The 22,934-nt window shown below is 38.8% G+C and overlaps 1 protein-coding gene across 1 annotated transcript in view; it reads right to left on the reverse strand.

Moving 5' to 3' along the window:
- The window catches only part of PSMD1 (proteasome 26S subunit, non-ATPase 1), a 78,702-nt gene extending 56,945 nt beyond the window's left edge, over window positions 1–21,757 (reverse strand). The window contains exons 1-8 of the mRNA XM_084891771.1: window positions 21,495–21,757; window positions 15,958–16,001; window positions 15,100–15,173; window positions 14,748–14,917; window positions 9,275–9,480; window positions 7,831–7,974; window positions 4,839–5,065; window positions 2,169–2,229 (exon numbers count right to left, since the gene is read on the reverse strand). Coding sequence (XP_084747897.1) covers window positions 2,169–2,229; window positions 4,839–5,065; window positions 7,831–7,974; window positions 9,275–9,480; window positions 14,748–14,917; window positions 15,100–15,173; window positions 15,958–16,001; window positions 21,495–21,510 — 942 coding nt within the window. The 5' untranslated portion in view covers window positions 21,511–21,757. The remainder of the gene's footprint in view (window positions 1–2,168; window positions 2,230–4,838; window positions 5,066–7,830; window positions 7,975–9,274; window positions 9,481–14,747; window positions 14,918–15,099; window positions 15,174–15,957; window positions 16,002–21,494) is intronic.
- Between the last annotated feature and the right edge of the window lie 1,177 nt (window positions 21,758–22,934).

Consider the following 22,934-nt stretch of genomic DNA (forward strand, 5'->3'; position numbering starts at 1 on the left):
ATGGAAGAATGTAATTCATTGTGAACTGGCTTCCAATGTAAAATATTTTTTAATATAAAAGAATAACTAATTACTGATGATATATAAGGAAAACTTTTATAGAGCCAGCTTATACTTTATGTGAGGAACTGCTAATCCAAACTGACAAAATCCAAAGCATCTTTAATCAACACACCTATATGATCTCATGAAATACCAAGCTATCAATCAACAAAACTATCCATCCAGTTGAAGTTTATATACCTGAGTATCAGAAACCAAAAGTCCTGATGAAGAAAAAATTTATATCCATTAATATTGCTGATCTAATACTTATCTAAGTTTTCTAAACACCATTAATACTAAGAAAAAGAAAGATAACCAAATTGCCCCCTCTGTGATAAGTTGCCATTTAAATAGAGGCCATACTTTTTTTCCCCCTTGACAGGTAAAGTCAGAATTATTCTAAATGAAGTTCTCTCTTTGGTTAGAATCTAGAGCAAGCATGTCAAATTTGCAGCCTACAACAAATATTTTTTAGATCCAGCCAATTTTGGTATGTAAGAAATGTTTTAATAAAATTTTCATAACTTGATTTTTACAATATCCTGTTATACATAACTAGAGGCCCAGTGCATGAAATTTGTGGGGGGATGGGGAGGGTGTCCCCCAGCCCGGCCTGCACCCTCTCCAATCTGGGACATCCCTTTCGCAATCCGGGACCACTGGCTCTTAACTGTCTCTGCCTGCCTGCCTGATTGCTCCCTAACTATTCCCTGCCAGACTGACTGCCCCCTAATTGCCCTCCCCTGCCAGCCTGATTGCCCCCTAACTGTCCTCCCTACGATCCTGATCACCCCTAACTGCCTCTGCCTAGGTCCCTGACACTGTGGCTTTGTCCGGAAGGATGTCCAGAATGTGTCTGGTCTAATTATCATATTACCTTTTTATTAGTATAGATTATTAATAATGAACTACAATGTTCGCTAATGACTGATCACCATAATCGTGTTGCATTCATTTCCCTTACTCGCCTTACATGCAGGCACATCATTTCTTTCCACTAATACTAGCAGTGAATATTTTAGCAGCAATTGCCATATCATTAGTCTTGGACTGACTTGTTTGGTGTGCGCATCAGGAAATATTTCACTTTCGGAAAACAAGAAAAATAGGTTTGTGTTATGCTTATTAATTGTGTAGTTTATTTAGTGTCTGGTAAATTAATGTTCAAGAAAAAAATATTAATTTTTATTAAAATGTCCTATTATATTATGTTAACGATTACTCATTTATTTCAGCCCTTTGTATTCAGCATGTCTCTATTGAAATAAACCTATGAAAATTGAAGCTTTTGTTTTTTTGTGGCCCACATAACTTAAACTTTGTTTATTTGGCCCATTAAGCCTTTGAGTTTGCACATGCTTGATCTAGTGATTTGATTTTATCTAAGTTAAGTACTTACTGATACTTTAAAATTTTACTTTTTACAGAAAATATCTTAACTAATAAAAGAGAAACATAAAAATTAACCATCATTCCGCTATGCCCACAGCCAATCAGAGTGAGTATGCAAATTAGCCCAACAAAGATGAAGGTTAATTTGCATAGGCAGGTGCAGAGTGGTGTGAAGCCTGCTATGAGGGGAAGGGAGGCAGCAGAGGGGGCTACTGGAGTGGTGCTCCAGACAGAAGCCAGGATGTGCAGGCTCCCGGGGAGTGGGGGACTTGCCGGCTCCCGAGTGGCTGGGGAGTGGGGATTTGCCAGCTCTCGGGAGGCTGGGAGCGGAGATGTGCCAGCTCCCGGTGAGAGCGGGGACTTGCCAGCTCCTGGTAGGAGCAGGGAGCGGAGATGTGCCAGCTCCCGGTGGCCAGGAGTAGGGACATGCCGGGTTCCCGTAGGAGCGGGAACATGTCAGCTTCCAGGCAGCTGGGGATCAGGGACGTGCCAGCTCCTGGACAGCTGGGATGGGGAACAGGGACTTGCTGGCTCCCAGGCAGCTGGGAGTGAAGCCAGGGGCCTATTCTTGCATGAATATCGTGCAATGGGCCTCTAGTATTTTTATAAAATGACTTTGGTGTCAAACTAAGTAATAAACCTCCATAAAAACAGTTGTATTAACACTTTAAAATAATTTACAATATACTGTGGGAATATATGCTAAACATCACTTCAAAAAGCACACTTACCGCTTCTGGTGTCTTTCCTACAAGTACACTACCTGTCTTTTCTTCTGTTTCCATTGACTCACTAAAATGAAAAGAACCAACAGTTACTAATCTGATAAATCTCTTCCAAATAGCATGTCTGGGTGATATGTTACCAAATTTAAGATCTGAATTATGTCCAAATAAAATACTTTACAAGGAAAAATCTTTAATCACTTCATAAATATTGCTGCTAAAAAACAGAATAGGCCATAGCTGGTTTGGCTCAGTGGATAGAGCACTGGCCTGCTTATTGAAGGGTTCCAGGTTTGATTCCGGGCAAGGACACATGCCCAGGTTGTGGGCTTGATCCCCAGTAGGGGGCATGCAGGAGTCAGCTGATCAATAATTCTCTTATCATTGATGTTTCTATATCTCTATTCCTCTTCCTTCCTCTCTGAAATCAATAAAAATATATATTTTTTAAAAACCCACAAAACAGCCCTAACTGGTTTGACCCAGTGGATAGAGCTGATCTGCAGACTGAGGGCCCCAGATTCGATTCTGGTCAAGGGCATGAACCTTGGTTTCGGGCACATCTCCAGTAGGGGGTGTGTAGAAGGCAGCTGATTGATGTTTCTCTCTCATCGATGTTCCTACTCTATCCCTCTCCCTTCCTCTCTGTAAAAAAATCAATAAAAAAATAAAATAAAACAAAAACAGAAAAGATTCTAATAAGACAGACATGGTTCAGTTATTAATTTCCTCCAAATATATTCATAAAAATATACAAAGCAGTTAACTAGGTTAGAAAAATGCATGAGCAACAAAACCAGGTGACAAAGTAACCCCCAAGTTCCCCAGTTAGATGGAGATACACCATCAATAGCTTACAAAGCCAGTTTGATGGGAAGCAGTTGGGCTGCAATAATTCTCTTTTTAAAAATATCTTTATCAATTTCAGACAGGTAGGGAGAGGGAGAGAGAGAAACATCAATGAGGAGAAAGAATCACTGATTGGTTGCCTTCTGCACGCCCCATACTGGGGATTGAGCCCACAACCTGCGCATGTTCCCTGACCAGAATTGAACCATGACTTCCTGGTTTATAGGTTGATGCTCAATCACTGAGCCACACCAGCCAAGCTGCAACAACTCTTAAAACTAACCAGCCAACACTCTCTTCTAAGTTGAAGCACTATACTTTGAAGAGAAAATGCTGAGTATAGAATCCAAATTAAAAAGAAAAAATGTCCAAATAAAAGTGAGAAAGAAAACAGAGCCAAGAGATCTCAGAACATAAGACACCATTTGTTGCCAAAACTGATTTGACTCAGTGGTTAGAGCGTTGGCCTGCGGACTGAAAGGTCCTGGGTTCGATTCCGGTCAAGGGCATGTACCTTGGCTGCGGGCCCATCCCCAGGAGGGGGTGTGCAAGAGGCAGCTGATCAATGACTCTCTCATCGATGTTTCTCTCTATCCCTCTCTCTTCCTCTTTGTAAAAAATCAATAAAAAAAAAAAAAAAGACACCATTTGTTTAATACTTTATGACACAGAAGAGGAAATTCTAGAGGGACGTGAAATTACAAAAAGCACTTTAAATGAACCACTTTTGTAAAAGTTTAGGAAAATCTAATTTCAGGGAAGATAAGCCACAGAAAAGGTCAAAGTAAAATCCCAAAAATATTGAAACAAAAAAATTTTCAGAGGAGGTAAAAGACATTAAAAAAATTATATAAGGTATAAAAGAATATTACATATCAGAATCAGAAAAACTCAGAAATGAAACAGAACTAGGAAAAAATTAGAAATGAAAGAGGAAAATGCTAACTTCAGAAATGAAGATTAATTCAGAAGGAACATGTGAGCAAATAAATATGATACAAGAAAGGAGAAAAAACAACAACAAACTAAACGTTATTCCACTAAGATCTGGGACAAAGTAAAGATGTTCATTTTCATCACTTCTATATAATGATAGATTGGAAATGCTAGCCAACGCAAAACAAGGGAAAGGAGGTATAAAAGTTACAAAGGAAAAATTAAAATTTCTAGACACAGATTACATGATTCCTACATAGAAAATACTATGAAAGGATCTTTAAAAAAATTTACTAGACCTACTAAGTGATTTAAGCAAGATTAATATGCAAAAATCAATTGCATTTTTATATATCAATAACAAATAATTGGAAATTGAACTTTAAAACATACCACTTTTAACTTATTTTTAGGAATAATAATATACTTAGGAATAAAATACTTAGGAAATTGGTGCAAAATCTCTGCACTATAATCTACAAAACACTGCTGAGAAAACCTAAAGACATATGTATATTTAGTTCTAATAAAAGCACAAAAAACTGAGAATGTTTCATATTTCTAAATACCTAAGTCAAATCTCTGAAATTTAATCCACCTGCCCCTCCTGAGGTTTATAATTTATTAGATTAGATGGCAAACATGCTGCCCTACAGGCCCTCCCTGATCAAAAATCACTTTTACTTCTTTCCAGATGGGCCCATTTCTCTGCTTTTCCTTAACGTGCCAAGCACAGTGCAAAACAAAACAGCTTTTAACGAAACTTTACAATCTATGAAAGCTAATGGTAAAATTTATTCTTAACATATGCAGACTACGAACATTCCACCTATTTCCAAAATAAAATAAAGATTGTTCAATTAGTTCTGATGCAGAAAAAGATACTTATACCTGTCTTTCTCTGATCCTGGAACAGTACCCGTATTGGTAGATCCAGGCACAGAAGGGATAGGGGTACCAACAGTTCGAAGATTCTGGATTACAGATGACAGAAACTGCTGGCTAGCACTTTCATACAAATCAAAACAAATCTGATAAGCCATCAGGAGGTTGTCTTCCTTCACCAGTTTTTCTAAGATATCACTCACAGCCTGGGGATCATCTAAGAAAATTAAGCACTGAAATGCAAATAAGGAACAATTACACAATTGGAAACTGTCTATTAGATACTTTAGATTGACAAACAGTCAACACGTAGGAAACTTTAAAATATAATATAAGTATAAGCAAGTTGGGGCAGACTAAACCAGCTAGTTTAGCACTCCACTTCTAATCCTGGCATAAAGTTTTCCTTAAAATGGAATCGGCCTTACAAGAAAATCCATACAAATTATATTATACTCACAGCTCCTAATATTGTGCCTGGCAATTAGCAGTATTCAATAAATGGTTGATGAATGAATCTTGGCTTCTTTAAATCTTACTCATAATTTACATTTATGTGTTCCTTAACTTGAAATGTCTGCTTTACCATAAATTGTAGTAGTCATTCACTCATTTAAAACAGTGTATTGTGCTTGATGCACTAAAATGATCATTTGAAGCATTTCTCTAACTACTCTTATGATCTGCCATGTTTTAACAAAATAATCCAATAATGTTAGAATTTTTCTTTTAAGAATTAATTTAAAATTTCTTGTTCCTTTCAGTAGCAAATAACTCAATTTTAGAATAAATATATAATCAAAATTAGTAATATTAAGAATAGGAGCCTTAGCCGAAGCCGGTTTGGCCCAGTGGATAGAGCGTCGACTTGGGGACTGAGGGGTCCCGGGTTCGATTCTGGTCAAGGGCATGTACCTTGGTTGCGGGCACGTCCCCAGTGTGGGGGGGTGCAAGAGGCAGCTGATCGATGACTCTCTCTCATTGATGTTTCTAACTCTCTATCTCTCTCCCTTCCTCTCTGTACAAAATCAATAAAATATATTAAAAAAAAAAAAAGAAAAGAAAAGAAAAGAAAAGAAAAAAGAAAAAAGAATAGGAGCCTTAGTTGGTTTGGCTCGTGTTGGCTTGCAGACTGAAGAATCCCAGATTCCATTTTGGTCAAGGGCACATGCCTGGGTTTCGGGCTTGATCCCCAGTAAGGGTTGTGCAGGAGGCAGCCAGTCAATGATTCTCTCTCATCACTGATGTTTCTATCTCTCTCTCCCTCTCCCTTCCTCCCTGAAATCAATAAAAATATATTAAAAAAAAAAAAAGAATAGGAAAGTGGAAAAATAGAAAATAAATGGCAAGCAACAGGGGACTAGCTTAGTGAGGCAAATACATCCACTAAAGGACTCCTACACAATCAAGAAGGAGTTAGAACAAGAGTCTGTGAAGAGTTTGCAGAGACCGGTTTGGCTCAATGGATAGAGCGTCGGCTTGGGGACTGAAGGGTCCCGAGTTCGATTCCAGTCAAGGGCATGTACCTTGGTTGCGGGCATATCCCCAGTAGGGGGTGTGCAAGAGGCAGCTGATCGATGACTCTCTCTCATCGATGTTTCTAACTCTCTATCTCTCTCCTCCCTTCTTCTCTGTACAAAATCAATAAAATATATTAAAAAAAAAAAAAAAAAAAAGAGTCTGAGAAGAGTTAGAACAAAAAATGTTAAATTGAAGGACATATTTAGTTGCTACTGTTTGCTTCCAGAAAAGAGAACTTGGGAGCTAGAAGAAAGGGGTGAGAAGAATTTTCACTGCATACTCTTGGATTCTTTTTGAATTTTGAATCATGTGAATGTATTATTACTTGTAATATATCTTAAAAACATAAATTTAAAAAGTTTTAAAGGCACAAAAAATAAGAGCTAAAAAAAAATTCCCTCTGAGGAATAAAACTGAAATACAAAGAGGGAGAAGGCAGAGGACAACTGCTTTTTATACAAATTTTTAAAAACTACTTAAAATGTAGTATTAAAAACCACTTAGAAGCAAACAAAACTCCAAAAATTTATAGAGAGAAAACTGAAAGGAAAAATTACTAAAATGTTAAGTTGACTTTGGGTGATACAAATATGGGTATTTTTCTTCCAGCTTTTTGTTTCAAACTTACTTTAAAAAGCATTTTTTTTAAAAACATTACACAATGTATGATAAAATGTTATGCTCTAAGCAGAATATAAAGATTACATAGTATGACAAATGTTAAAAAGTAAACCCAAGGGTACTTCCAGCCAATAAAATATAATATAGCCACTGAAAAGAATGAGGTAGCACCTCTGTGCTAATAAGTGGAGGACAAACATACCTTTGAGGAAAGACCTAGGAAAGAAAAACATGTTTTTTTGTTTTATATATTTTCTGTACCACCTGAATTTTTAAAAAACGTGTAAGCAAATTCATACATGAAAAGAAATAAGTATACTCATATGTGTTTGGGTAATGAAACCAAAGAAAATTTTATACTTGAAATTCTTTCTAGAATGATATAACAGAGATATACTATTTTTATGTTTTCTTCTACTTTTTTTTTTTAACCTTTATTTCCAAAATTTCCTTAACCGCCTAGATTATTTAAAAAAAAAAAAAAAACATAAAAAAATACAGGCAGGATATAAAAGATGGTGGATGAAGACTTGACCTGAGGTGGAGAACACACGATAATGTACAGATGACATGCTGCAGAAGCATGCACCTGAAACTTATATAATAATGTTAACCACTAGCGTCACTCCAATGAATTCAATAAAAAAAAAGATGGGGGGGGGAAGCCTAGAAACAAAAGATTTTAAAAAAAATAAGCTTTTAGTTTTGTGAGATTCAGTTTCTTATAGGTAAAAAGGAATATAAATAATATACCAAATCTTCATAGGGCTGTGAAGACAATTAAGTTAGTAATGCAATCAAATGTAATATTATGTAATGTACAGTTCAACAGTACAATGTAAAGTAATATAATTACCTGACAAACATTGATAAAATCAGGTTTCTCCAGGTTCATGTAGATTTTAACTAGAACTCTTAGTACTTTATTCCGAAACTGTTTATTCTGCATTAAAGACATGCAGAGCTTGAGGCTATAAGCTAGCATTCCTGAGACATCATTCTGAAAGAAATAATTTAAAGATATATCATTATCTGATTACATTACAAGCAAGGAAAGTAGGTATTGTTTCATAAAACAAGTTTTATCTATATGAAGAGACCCTGGGATGTCAAAGTAAGATGCATTTCCTACCCTTCTTTATTCTTTTTTAAAACATCTATCACCCTTTACCTTGTATGCAGGGATGGGCAAAAGTAGATTTATAGTTCCCCTGTAATTATTTGCCTTGCTGCCTATTCCTCCAGTGTTCCATTTGGGCAGGAACTTTGTTTGTATTTCCAATGCCTAAAACAGTCTGGTACATAGTAGGCATTCAAAAAAGAAATCTTTGTTGAACGAATGAAAACAAATATTTTCATTCTATTCACATGAAGACAAGGAGAGGCTATAACTACACAAAAACAAAACAGTAAAATAAGAGCTATTCTATCACATTGGGTGGTACAATCATTTATTAAAGATTTGTATAAACAAATCTTACCACTGCTACTCAACATTGTCTTGGGCTTTGGAGATACAGTAGTAAACTAGGCACAAATACCTGTCCTTAATGGAGGTTATAATTTGGTAATAAAGATAGATATTAACTGCCTAATAGTACAATTAATTACTATAGTGGTAAACACTATGAAAAAAATATAAGTTTCCAAGAGATTAACAAAAGAATTGGATCTAGTCTTTGCAGTATGGGTTTAAGAGAGTACGTAGGGCAGGAATTGATGAAAGGCTCTCTAAACAAGTGATAGTTGGGTTGAACTCTGGACCTTGAACTGAAATAAAACAGGTAAAGAATTTTGGCAGAGGCAATATTTTTAGCAAGGGGAACAAGGCAAGGTACATTTAGGAGCTAAGAGGAGGTCAAAATGGCTGGAGTGCGGAGAGCTAGCAAATGGAGAATAGCAAGTGGACATGCAGATCAACGTCCACTCAACTCAGTCTTGCATCTTTCTGACCATTTTGGTTGATGATTTACAACTGTCATAATTATTGCAAAAAATTCCCAGACCAGAAATCCAGTTTGTAATTTCAGTCATAAATCTAAAAATATAGCAGTGTATCCATACAGTTTTCTTAGAAAGGGCAGGATAATTAATTCAACCTCCTCATGCAAGACTTTAAAGGTATAAATACAGTAAGATAAAAGTAGATATTCGGGTGAACACAAAACACAACCAACATCAGGGCAAAAGAGCACCTTATTATTTCTAAACCAGATTTTCTTTTCACTACCTATGAGAGAGATTCTATTTTAATAATTTCCTCGCCAAAAACAATCTCTAAAATCATATCATCTACCTACCGACTCCAATATAGTCTTTTCAAAGATATCCAATCTTCGTGTCTCCAGAGCAATGCCGATAGCTTGTTTATATTTGTGATCATCCAGACATCGCTGGAACATTTTATTCACAATGCCTTCCAATCTCTGGTCAATTGGTTTTCTTTCTCCTTCAGGCAAATCTGCATTTTCCACGCACTGTTTGGTGTAGTGATCAATGCATTTTGCTATGAAGAAAATAAAATAACTCTGGTCACCTTGTAAATGGGGCCGAACTACTAGAAAGGACAATACCAACATTTATAATCATAAAAACTTATGGGATGATTATAGAGTAATAAGCACATTTCAATACTTTTAAATGCTAGAAGTTATACATTCAAATTGCTATTCTTCCCTTCATAACAGTTATATTGGAGGACTACACATTAATTCAATAAGGCTGATATTATTGAAAACATTTCTATCTTGTTACTTTATTTTGACCAAAATTATATTAAACAACTTGACTAAACTACTTACTCAAAAGAGCTGGCTACAAATAGCTGCTGTTTTACTTTCAAAAAACAAACCTTTGCTATTATTAATGATATTAAAAAAGACCTATTATAGTAATTATCACATGGCAATAAATTATTAACTTCTTTACAATAATAAACTATTAGATCCTTGAGAAAAGTGACTGGGTCTAAATCATCTTTGTAGAATAATGGTGAAATGACCTGAACTGTGCCACAGGTTCTAGAGGCAATTCCAAAGACTTCCAAAACTGTAGCACACTACAATAGTCATTGTCTCAATGGAAGGTGAGTAGAAGCTACTCACACTCCCTCACCCCAGGAGTCTAAAAATTCATGCAATGGTGTATGTGCACAAGTTGGCTTTTTATTCACAATAATTTGGGTGGAAGGGAAGGATGGAGCCATATACTGAAGAGTGCCAATTGTGCACTTGAAAAAAACACTTAAGACATAGCCCGTTTTTCTCAGTCGTTGGAACATCGGCCCAAAGGCTGAAGGGTCATGGATTCAATTCCAGTCAAGGGCATGTACATTGGTTGTAGACTCAATCTCTGGTCACAGTCTGGGCAGGTGTGAAAGGCAACCAACTGACATGTATCTCTCATATCAATGTTTCTCTCTCTGTCTCTCCCCCTCCCTTCCACTCTCTAAAAATCAATGAAAATAATATCCTCAGCTGAGGATTAACAAAAACAAAACACCCACACACAAAATAAAAAAACAAACAAATAAAAAACCCACTTAAATTTGTTTACAATTTATACCACTTTGCAATCACACTATGAACTTTTTAGGAAAAAACAAAAAAGAGAATTTCCCTAAGCCTTCTTCTACCTTCAAATTGGAAGATAGCCATCCATTTTGAATGACAATGCAATAGTATCCTCTCTACTAGATAATTCATTGCCTTGTCGCCATCTCCTTTAAAGAGAAGAAAAGCTACAAGGACAGTTGCAAACTATAACCCCAGGAAACAGAAATGATTTGAACTACCATAAAGAATTGCTGACAAGCCTGGCTGGTGTGGGTCTGTGGTTCAGTGTTGACTATGAACCAGGAGGTCATGGTTTGATTCCTAGTTGGGGCAAAGGCCAGGTTGCAGGCTTGGTCCCTGGTAGGGTGCAGGAGGCAGCCAACCAATGATTCTATCACATCATTGTTTTTTTCGTTTTTTTTTCTCTCTCTCTTCCTTCCTCTCTGAAATCAATAAAAATATATTTAAAAAAAAAAAAAAAGAATTGCTGTCTACTAAATGACTCATGTGAATGGATCTATACTTTAGGGGTAGCAAAGGACTTTTATAAACTAGAATATACCACATTAAGGATTCCTTCAGGTAGAAATAAATATACAGGTTCAGATACAGTAAAGAACAAAATGGCAGTCACAAAACAGACCTTAAACAATTCTGGTTGCAGAAAATCTTCCCCAGGCCATAATATAAGCTTTTTGAACCAATTGTAGTTAAGTGAGAAAACATTAACCCTATCCATTAAAGCCTTCTTCTACCTTCAAATTGGAAGATAGCCACTCATTTTGAATGACAAATGCAATAGTATCCTCTCTACTAGTATAATTATAGAATTTAGGGAGTTTTCCTTAGATTATAACCGAGGAAAAATGGTACATACCAGTTTTAAATCTGTGCTTTCACTTAGCAGGTTTATGTCATAACTACATCCCAGAATCATTCCCAGCAGGTCTTATCATAACTGGGAGAAGATTTACTAGTCTTGAATTTTTTGGATAAACTGTTTATGGCATTAAGACAATAGGAAGCCTTTCCCAATTTTTATTTTGTATATCCTCTCATAAATCCTTCAGTTTAAAAAATATTCGTTCTAACAATTCCTATAAAACTAGAAGTGTGAGCCCCACGTCCACATAAAGAAAAGCAAACACAACTCGCCTGTTAACTAACAACCACTTTCTATAAGGAAAGATAAATAATGTTTAGAGACAGGGAAGGCATCTACCATCTTACAGCCCTATTCAGACCAAAAGTCCTATTTAAAGCATGACTTATAAAATAACAGCTTTGAAAGCACTTGCAGATCAATACTGAAAAAAAAAAAATTATCAACATTCTTCAAATAAGAAAAAAGAGATAAGGAGATTAAGTGAAACTCACATTTAACTTAATGCAGGAAAGTGCTCTAGTTTCAAATAACATATATGGTCTATTCTTTTTTAAAAAATATTTTATTGATTTCAGAGAGGAAGGGAAAGTGAGAGAAAGAAACATCAATGAGAGAGAATCATTGATCAGCTGCCTCCTGCATGCCCCCTATTGGGGATTGAGCCTGCAACCTGGGCATATGCCCTAACCAGGAATCAAACTGTAACCTCCTGGCTCATAGGTCAATGCTCAACCACTGAGTCATGTTGGCCAGAATGTACGGTCTATTTTTTATTCTTCTTTTTTTTTTTTTTTTGTATAGTCTATTCTTTAAAACGAGGCTGTTGAACATCCGGCTAGGCCATCTAAGGCCCTTGAAATCATTTGCTCTGGTCCTGCCACTGAATTAGGGGCGAGTTAATAAAATATTTGACCAAATAAAGCAGGCTAATTTAATTTGTATGGCCCTCAAATCTATATATATATAAAACCCTAAACAACCGGCCGACTATCTGGTAGCAATGATGCACACTGACCACCAGGAGGCAGATGCTCAACGCAGGAGTGGAAACCACAGGCACAGAAACATGGAACAGACTGATAAATCTCAGAGGGAAGGAGGAAGAGGGGAGGGTGGGAAGAGATTAACCAAAGATATATGCATACTAGAGGCCCGGTGCACGAATCCCTCGGCCTGGTATGCGCCCTCTTGAAATCTGGGACCCCTCAGGGGGTGTCGAAGAGCCAGTTTTGACCCGATCCCTGCAGGCCAGGCTGAGGGACCCCACCAGTGCACAAATCCATGCCCTGGACCCCTAGTGATGTTATAAATATCCAAATGGTCCTGGCAGAAAAGTTATTCTCCACCCCTGCTTTAAAACCATCTGTTCTTGCCTTGGCTGGGTGGCTCAGTTACATTGAGTGTCACCAAAGGGTTGCAGGTTTAATTCCCAGTCGGGGTGAGTACAGGAGGCAACTGATTGATGTTTTGCTCTTACAGCAATGTTTCTCTCTCTCCCCCTCTCTTTGAAAAGCAATAAAAAAATATAGCCTTGGGTGAGGATTAAAAATGAACATGGTCAAGTTATTTGCACCTTTTCACACCATCACAGCAAAAAGTTTAAAAATATGAAAACAAAATCCCATTAGAACTTCAGGGACATTTGAAAACATCCCTTTGGATAATCTTGTACAGCATTTCCCAACTTCTAAAAGAGAATACCAACTTTCTCCTTTTAAGGGTTCAGGTAAATAATGCAGCTTTCCTCTTAATCAGGAATTCAAAAAATAATCATACTATAGACAGACAACACACACACTCTCTAACTATTATCTAAAGTTTGCTCTTCACAAAGACATATCTGAAGGATATACAGTCCCTTCTTTCATCTACTGGATCAAGTTTTCAAACCTACAAAATCTCTGAACAAAACCTTACATATTTGGTTCAACTTACAAGATAGAGCAGTGATTTCAATTGGTGTCCTGCAAGAATTTTTACAACAAGCAATATCTGACTATTTAGTAAGTGGTATTAACCTTTTTTCTCTTAGATTGTCAAATTTAAAAAAAGGCAACAGACAACACAACAGCCCTCTGGTGTAAATGCCCTATCTAGAACCATAAATACATAAGCTATATAATAGAGCTGCATCTTATTAGTCAGTTCACATAATAAGGTTGTGGCTGACTGGTTAATTCTTGATACCAGAAATCCTTAAATCCAAGTATAGGCACCTGATTTTTTAAAAAGTTACCTTGGAGCAAAAAGGGTAGGTGATTACTTTATTATACTTTTGTAAATCAATCAAAATTACACCTATTTTTGTCAGATCAGCAAAAAATGTATTTTTTGGTATGCGCCACAGAATTTTAGTAATTAGTTTATGTGATCTATGAGATAAAAAAGGTTAAAAATCACTCAGATAGAGAACCAAAAGCTTTGCTGTGTGCTATCCCCTCAACTTCAAAAATAACGAAGCAAGTGAGAAAAAAATGGTTACTAATAGAAACTATGGATTTTGAAGACTCGGTTTTGAATTTTGAACCTTCTATTTAATAGCCACATGTGTTTATCATATTGAAACCCAAGTTTTCTCATTTTTTAAAAATACATTTTTATTTATTTCAGAGAGGAAGAGAGAGAGAAACATCAATGATGAAAGACAATCATTGACTGGCTGCCTCCTGCATGCCCCACACTGGGGATTGAGCAGGCAACCCTAGCATGTGCCCTGACCAGGAATCGGAGTATGACCTCCTTGTTCATAGGTCCACATTCAACCACTGAATCATGCTGGCTGAGCGCTAGGTTTTCTCATTTTTAAAACAGGGCTAGATCCATCCTCACAGAGCAGCTGTGGTATAAACCATGGTATGAAGCATTAGTGGCCCAGAACCTAGCACAATGGAGATATTCAATAATGGTTTCCTGTATTAGAAACAACTCCATAAATTACTATCATTTAATTTGTTATTGATAATAATTTGATTTAATTTTTTAATGTAATATGCTCATTGGGCTAGAGATAACCATATCACTGAGATAACTAACTCTGTGTTAAGTTAGCTATTTCAGAATCATTTCTTCGATTCATTCTTAAAATGTTTTGTGAGATGTCCTCATCATTGTTATTGTTATTACTGTTCATTATGATAAAAAAAAAAAATAAAGCACAGAATTGGAAATTAGATCTAAAAACTCAGCCTGCATAAAATTACTGTAGAAAGATTACGAATTTTCAATTAAAATAAAATTTGGCAACAACAAAAATAACTCAGAAAAAAATGCAATATACACTAGAGCAAGAAAGAAGCTGACAAGATAAAGCATTAGTACATGGAAGATAATTACCTATAATAGTCTCCACGTATTCAGAGTTATCATTTACATTGAAGAGGTCACCTGCTCCAAGTGCATAATTCAGAGACTCCTCAAAAGCCCCCAGGTGATAAAATACTTTAGATGCCACTAAGGCTGCAAACTGCCGACTCCGGAAACCTTCATCTTCATATAAAACTTCTCTGAAAGAATAAGAAGCATAAGTTTAGTTAAAACTCTGATTTTCCTTAAAATCCCAAATCTAAATATTTAAGCCACAATTTAGTAGCAGCAAATTTATAAATGAATATAAACCACAAGATCCACATCTATAATACGTTAAGTTGTTCTACTTTATCTCAATTTATAGAAATAAATTTCTTACATTTTGTCTACAGACTCAGAAATTTCTGCCCAGAAGTCATTGACAACTGCATTCAATTTGTGTAGTGCAAATTCCTGTAGAAGATAAAATCAAAATTCAATTTTGAGACAGATACAACATTACACTTCTTTAAAAAGTGTTCAACAAATCGATGGCCAAATTATCTTATTTACTAAAACTTTTATTAATCTATGACAAATATAAAAATTTACTGACATATTTTCTCTTCAGTTATACATTTCCTTTCTGTCTTCAATTATCAATCATCAGACTACCATATAATGTCATTCCTTAATATAATGAATTTTTTTTTTGAATATACAAGGTTGACGTGAGTTGCTGGTTTGAATATATATAAAAGGAATTCAGGTGTCTAGAGCCACTTGAATTATATTCCAAATTTTTATCAAATGAAAATTTAAAATATGGGACACAGAAGAAACAATTTATTTTTGTGTGTGCTGTTGATAAACTGAGAAGTGTGGAGGGTGCTCAGGTGCCATATTGAGATTTATGGTGTGGGGGTGCTCAGGTGCCATATTGAGGTTTATTTGGCTTAGTTTTGTTAAACTTTAGGGAAAACCAACTGCTGTTCTCAAAGCACTGTCCTCTAGTGCTAGATTTCAATGACTGGGTATAGGCTGGGCAAGATGGCTATTTTATTTTATTTTTTAAAATTTAATATTTTATTGTTGGAAGTATTACATATGTCTCTTTTCCGCCCACTGACCTCTCCCAGGCTGCTCGTACCCCCCAAGAATGGCTATTTTAAATGATGGAAGATATATAGACACCACTAAGTTCAAGGAGCTTCACCGTATTTGTAGTAAACCAAATTAATTTTCCTTCAACTCATACCTTAAGCTGTGGTTCTTCTTCATCCAGAAGAGAAATAATTCCAGCTATAAGACAAAAGATATATCCTGATTATGAAATATATACTATGAGAGAAACTAATTTAATAAAAAAATATGGTAGTTAGAAAAAAGTAGTTTTTTGAAAGTGACTTCACTAGAGGAATTATTTTTCTTTAAAACTATAAAGGTTTATATTTCAAATTTTAAGAATTAACTGTTATCTCATAACACTATATATGTTATATTGTTTGCCTAATTCAGTGGTTTTCAAAATATGATCCCTAGATCAATACCATTAGCATTACTTGGGAATTGGTTAAAAATGCAAATTTTTGGCCCTATCCCACATCTACTGAATCAAATTGTGGGGTGGGATCCAATAATGGGGCACAAGCTCTCCTTGTGATAAGGATGCTTGCTATAGTTTGAAAATCAATGGCCTAATTTACGGACCAAAAAGGAAAACTTTCCCATATCCTACATAATAAAATCCTAATATGCAAATCAACCGAACAGTGGATAGACCAGTCACTATGATACATACTGACCACCAGGGGGCAGATGCTCAATGCAGGAGCTGCCCCTTGGTGGTCAGTGCACTCCCACAGGGAGAGCGTGCTCAGCAGAAGCCTGGCTCATGGCTGGCAAGCGCAGTGGAGGTGGTGGGAGCCTCTCCCACCTCCGCAGCAGTGCTAAGGACCCCTCCGAGGGGTCCTGGACTGTAAGAGGGTGCAGGCTGGACTGAAGGACCCTCCCCACCCCCAGTTTATGTGCACTGGGCCTCTAGTAATTTTAGAATAGTATTAGTCACAAATACACCAACAGTTAGTTATATAGTTATATACAAAAGAACGGACTATATAGTCATCAACTCATCAGGGTAGAATTTTTTTTTTTAAGTATGAGATTTTTAATTTTAATTATTTCAAGATACCTATATAAAGCTTCACCTTTGTATCACAAGTAATCTAGGTTTTGCTAAATGATGAGCAATCTTACTTATTCTGACTTTAACTACCCAAGCAGTGTTCCCCATATGATCTTAAAGCAACTGCCCGCCCCCCCCAAAAAAGCGCCTTCAAATACAGTCATATGTTAAAGGGAATATTATTATAGAATAAAGTAAAAGGAAACCAAACTGTCTCTCAGATACCATGTAGGTCTTAAAATCATTCTGGAATGCTGAGTTGAAATTGTAATTTGATTAAAAAGTGTCAAGGCAACATTATTTAGAAAATATAACCATTTCTAACTGTAAGTGTAAGTTTGCTAAATAGCTTCAGTAGTCTTTAGAGACTCTTACAGAAAAGGATACAAAATTTAGCAAACAAAACTATGCCATGGTGCCAGCTAGGGCATACTATTATATTCTAAAAGCATGAAAGCAGATAAAAAGAACTTGTAGGTTGGTATGACAAGTCCAGAACAGAGATTGAACTGACAGCATTAAAAGAAGATAGGTCAAAGAATGAAATCACTGTGTGTGTGGAGGAGGTGGGAGGGTCTTGCAAACCCATGATATGCAATACCTGATAAACAGGAATTCTTTAAATGTAAATAAAGCAGATCATCAAAATACTAAAAAGGTTACCCCATTCCTCTCATCAATCAATAGTGTTTTGAATTGCTTTTACCAAAAGAGGAGACAGACTTTCCTATACTCTGCTGTTTGATTTCAAAGTTGTTACACAGTTGTCCTGGCTTAGAAATAAAACCACTGTCCGCAGAACACAACTAAATCAAATACTCTACACTCCACACATGAATATTTTCCATCTTGAAAACAAAAGAGCACTCTCCTTTAGAGGGGGGAAGAAGAGGAAGCAGAAAATGGGAAAGATAACTGAAATCAGCAGATATTATCTAAAACTGTTGTATCAATTTATAGTAATATTATTTATAAATATGGAGGTATGTTCCAGAAGAAATAGCTTAAACGTTTAAAATGATCGTCTCGGCCGAAACCGGTTTGGCTCAGTGGTAGAGCATCGGTCTGTGGACTGAAAGGTCCCAGGTTCGATTCCGGTCAAGGGCATGTACCTTGGTTGAGGGCACATCCCTGATGGGGGGTGTGCAGGAGGCAGCTGGTCGATGTTTCTCTCTCATCAACGTTTCTAGCTCTCTATCTCTCTCCCTTCCTCTCTGTAAAAAATCAATAAAATATATTTTAAAAATAAAATAAAAAAATAAATAAAATGATCATCTCTGGGGATGAGAAAGGGGAAAGAGGAGTGGGAGACTCGTTTTAAAAGTTTTCTTTTATGTGCCTATATTGTTAAAAGTCACAACCCCAAACCCCACTCAGTCTCACATCTCCCTCCAGCAAACACCTATCTCTACCTCTCCACTCCTTTCTTTGTCAAGCCTCTTGAAAAATCTAGTATAATATGTTGACCTCTTATTCACTACTGTGTTCTCAGTGCCTAGGGGATAAATGAATGAATGAAGTTTCTAATCCACCCCACAGCTGGTGTGGTACCTGGGACAGATCCTAAGCCAATGTGAGCCAAGAATGGGAAACAGGGTGATAAACGGTTTGGAGAAGCTGATATGTAATCCAGTATATGTTAACAAGTGATAGTAACAAATACACCCAATACTATCACCAAAGTCTCAGGGTAGGACCTAAAAATCATTACTCCTGCCACACCTGATAGGTTTAAATTATCTGAATTATATCCCCATCAATGCTCTCTGTCTCTACTTAAAACACTCTAGGGGTTGATTTATTCTTACAGGGCATACTTTTGAACTTCAGCCAACTGCTAGGCAATGTTCTTATAATTATGAAAATAAGTTTCCCGTCCAAAATCCTACCAGAGAGAAAGACAGTAATCAGACAAGTAAACAAAGTAATTTACAGGACTGTGATGGAGGGGACAGCTAAGAGGGACAGAGGCAGCATCTACACTAATAAAAGAGAAACATACAAATTACCATCACTCCGCTACACCCAACAGCCAATCAGAGTGAGTATGCAAATTAAACAGAAAACATGTCAGCAGCCCCCAACCCCTCTCTGCTCTGGGCCTGCGGGAGTAGAAGTCAGGCGCCAGTGCCTGAGGCTGGCTGCAGACGAAGAAGCCGCCTGCCCCGTGATTCCAGGCCGCATCCAGTTGGAGAAGTCGCCACATCCCACTGCATCAAGGGAAGATGGAGAAGCCACCTGCCTGCGGTTCAGGTGCCAGCACCTGCAGCTGGCTAGAGCCTGGTAGACTGAGAAGCGCCCGCCCCCCCCCCCCCCCCCCGCCACAGTCCCAGCCACCAGCACCTCTGGCTGGCTGTGGCCTGGGAGATGGAAAAGCCGCTCACCCTATGGTCCTGGGCTGCAGCACAGGCAAAGCCACCTGCCCACCATTCCCTGCGGCTGCAGCCAGCCTGGGCGCCTGTGGTCAGCTGGAGGAGGGACTCCTGGGTCCCTAGTGCAGGGCTGAGGCAGAGGTGGTTAGGGGCAATCAAGCCAGCAGGGGAGCAGTTAGACATGATCAGGTTGGCAGACAGAAGAAGTTAGGGGCAATCAGTCAGGCAGGTGAGCGGTTAGGAGCCAGCAGTTCTGGATTGTGAGAGGGATGTCCAACTGCCAGTTATCCCATGAGGGGTCCCAGATTGGAGAAGGTGCAGGCTAGGCTGAGGGACACCCTCCTCATCCCCATTTTTGCGCACCAGACCTCTAGTGTTTTAATAAAATGAGCGGGAAAGACTAGCATTTGAGCTGAAGACTAAAGACTGAAAAGCTAAGGGAGAAGTTGAGGAACAGGAGTCTAGAAAGAAGGAACAGAATGTGCAAGAACCCTGCGGCAGGAGAGAAATAGACATATTCAAGGCACAGAAAGAATACCTGCATGATTAAGGTGTAGTAAATGAGGAAAAGAGGCGTACAAAACAAGGCCGAAGCCTAGCCGATTTGGCTCAGTGGACAGAGCGTCAGCCTGCAGACAGAAGGGTCCCAGGACATGTACCTTGGTTTCAGGTTCCTCCCCTCCCCGGACCCTGGTCAGGGCACATGCAAGTGGGCAACCAATTGAAGTATTCTTTTGCATCGATGTTTCTCTCTGTCTTTCCCTCTCTCTTCCACTCTCTAACAATCAATGGAAAAACATTCTTGGGTGAGGATTAAAAAAATAATAATAATATAAATAAATAATAAAATATTTTTTAAAAAAACAAGGCAGAAATCATCATGAGGTCTTTGGTTAAGAGCCTGAATTTTAAACACAGTGGAAAGCACTGGAGGATGTAAAGCAAAGTAATGATATTATGTAATTAAAGTTTTAAAAAGAAGACTCTGACTACTACAAGAATGGACTGTATGAAAGTAATGGTGGAAAAACAAGTCTTAAGGCTGCTGCGGTAACCCAGGCAAGGGATGAGCTAAGGCCTGCGCTAGGAGGTGGTAATGGGTAGATGTGAAATAGAACGAGGCCTTCATTTACAGGGGGCAAGATACTCAGTGCTTATTTTATTTTTAGATAGCTCTGACTGGTAAAACTCTTCCTCTTATTAAGCTAAAATTCACCTCCCAGTCATTTGTATCTCTTGGAGACAAACGTTCAATTCCAAGTACAGCTGACGGCTCTTCAAATCTTTGAAAATGACTTCAATCTCCCAGCATCTCCACCAATTTCTTAAGCAATGCTCATAAAAAAGATGGTTTTGAGCTCCATCCAAGTACAAGTTACTGTCTTCTGATCACCAGTTGTTTACCACGAAATATTTGTGGGACAAGGGTAGAGTAAAACAGGATGAGAAAAGGGTAGGTAGGCACGAAAAAAAAAAGCACCACGGCTGTGGACAGCTCTAACCTAAACCATCCATAGTGAGGGCGTTTAAGTCACTCCTGGATCTTGACTTGTATAGTTTATCCTGTTTTCTAGTGTCATTACAGGAATCTACGGGCACGATGGTTAGGTAAGTGCATGAAACCTGCTCTGCACACCCAGGAGTTCTCTCTTCAATGCAGAATGTTTCCTGAGCCTTTAGCCTAAAAAATCCAGAGCTTGCCTCTCAGTATAAAGCTGTCTTCACCCAACACAAAAGTTCTCTGGGTGCTTTCACGGAATACCCTTGCTGCAGGCCCAGAATCTGGCTTCAGGCTTCACTCCAAGGAGAATGGGGCTGAGCCACATCCAGGGGAAGACCGCTTCGCTGGCCGGCCGCACAGGGGGGTCGTCCCTCCCAACCACCTGCGAGTAAGGACCGGGGCCCGACGGCCCCACGTGGTCCATCTCGGGAGGATTCGAACGAAGGAGAACTCCTCGGGGTCCCAGAAGGACCCAGAAGCACCGCGGGTCCGGGCACGGGGGTGTGGCGGGAGGGATGCCGAGTCGGGCGGCCTGGTGCGATTCCCCCGAACCCGACGGGGTCCAGGGCAGAGAGGCCCGACCGGCCTGCCAGCCCCCGGCCCGGGAGTGGACCCTGGGCAGCGAGCGGCCGCACAGGCCGGGGCTCCGCCGGGAGGTGCCCAGTCACCGGCCCTGACTCAGCTAAAAGCCGGCATGGCGGCTCCTCCCTTTGGGCGCCCGCTGCGGTCGCACTCACCGGCTGAGGTGATCATGGCTGCGTCCTGCACTCGCCCGCCTGTTCACTCGCAGTCCGGGCTCCGCAGTGTGTCTGTCAACTCAGGACCCACAGGCTCCGCCGCGCCTCCTCACTGCCCCGGTGCGCTGCTCAGTCAGTCGCCAGCTTGGGCCGCCGGCTCACTTCTCGCTCAGGACCCCGACCGCCCATGGGCTGTCCACCGCCCTGCCTGCCGCCCCGGCACAAGTCCTCCCCCGGCCTACGCCTTTCGCGCCACCGCCTCCGCCCCGGCCTGCGCCAAAGGATGCACAGAGAGCTTCATTGTTTTCTCTAACCCTTTTTTAGGTCAGAGCTCTCCCAGGGTGTTGACACTCGTCGGCACCTGGGATCAGGCCTCACAATGGCCACGCCTAGAAAGAGGCCCCCTCGGCCGTCACCCGCCATTGCTGAGAAAGGGCTTTGAGGGGAAGTGCGAGCGGTGCGTGCTGCAGTGCCACCTGCTGCGTGGGGGTCTCACTGCAGCGCCCACCCTTCCAAGCCTTTGGGGGCTAAGGATGTGGCAAAGACAGTTTTCTTTAAAAAGTAATAATAATAAAATAAAATAAAAACTTTAAAAAGCAGAACCCCCTCCAAAAAAAGCAGAACCCGTCTTCAAAAGAAAGCCTCACGAAAATGCTTCATTGTAAGGAATCCATCATTACTTTATTAAAATGTTGAACAACGGATGTTTATATTTACGTTTGGAATAGTTAATACTGTACATTTACATGTTTGAAAAATCGTAAGTATAAAAAGATATACTGTGAAAAGTGTTCCAAACGTGAGCAGTCGGGGAGAGTCTTCCATTTTTGCTTTCCATCTGTCTGGTTCCTCTCCCCACCCCCTTCCCCATTAGCGACGGGCTCTTGATTTTTAATATATCTTTAGAAATTGGAAATGGCAGTTGTGATTGCCATGTGCAGTCTTATACCAGCTTCAATGGCCATCTTACCTTAATAGTACTAAAGAAAGCATTGACAAATACTAGTGGCAAATGATGGCATTTAAAGTCACTAGCCTTGCATTTAATTGGACAATAATCACTAACGCTTAGTTCTCAAAACACTGGAACTTTTGGCACAAGTCAATGTTTTGTGGTTGATAACAGATTTGAGTGTACGTGCAGATTTTTAAAAAATGAGTGTTCTTGCCAAAACTGGTTTGGCTCAGTGGATAGAGCGTCAGCCTGTGGACTGAAGGGTCCCAGGTTTGATTCCGGTCAAGGACGTGTACCTTGGTTGCCGGCACATCCCCAGGCAGCTGATCAGTGTTTCTCTCTCATCGATGTTTCTAACTCTCTATCCCTCTCCCTTCCTCTCTGTAAAAAAAATCAATAAAATATATATTTAAAAAATGAGTATTCTTAAGCTATAGGTGTTAAAGTATATCAAATGTAATTATTCAATGAGTTTGAAGAGCTCC

Source organism: Pipistrellus hanaki, assembly GCF_964339955.1.
Source record: "Pipistrellus hanaki genome assembly, chromosome: 8".
Classification (NCBI taxonomy): Eukaryota; Metazoa; Chordata; class Mammalia; order Chiroptera; family Vespertilionidae; genus Pipistrellus; species Pipistrellus hanaki.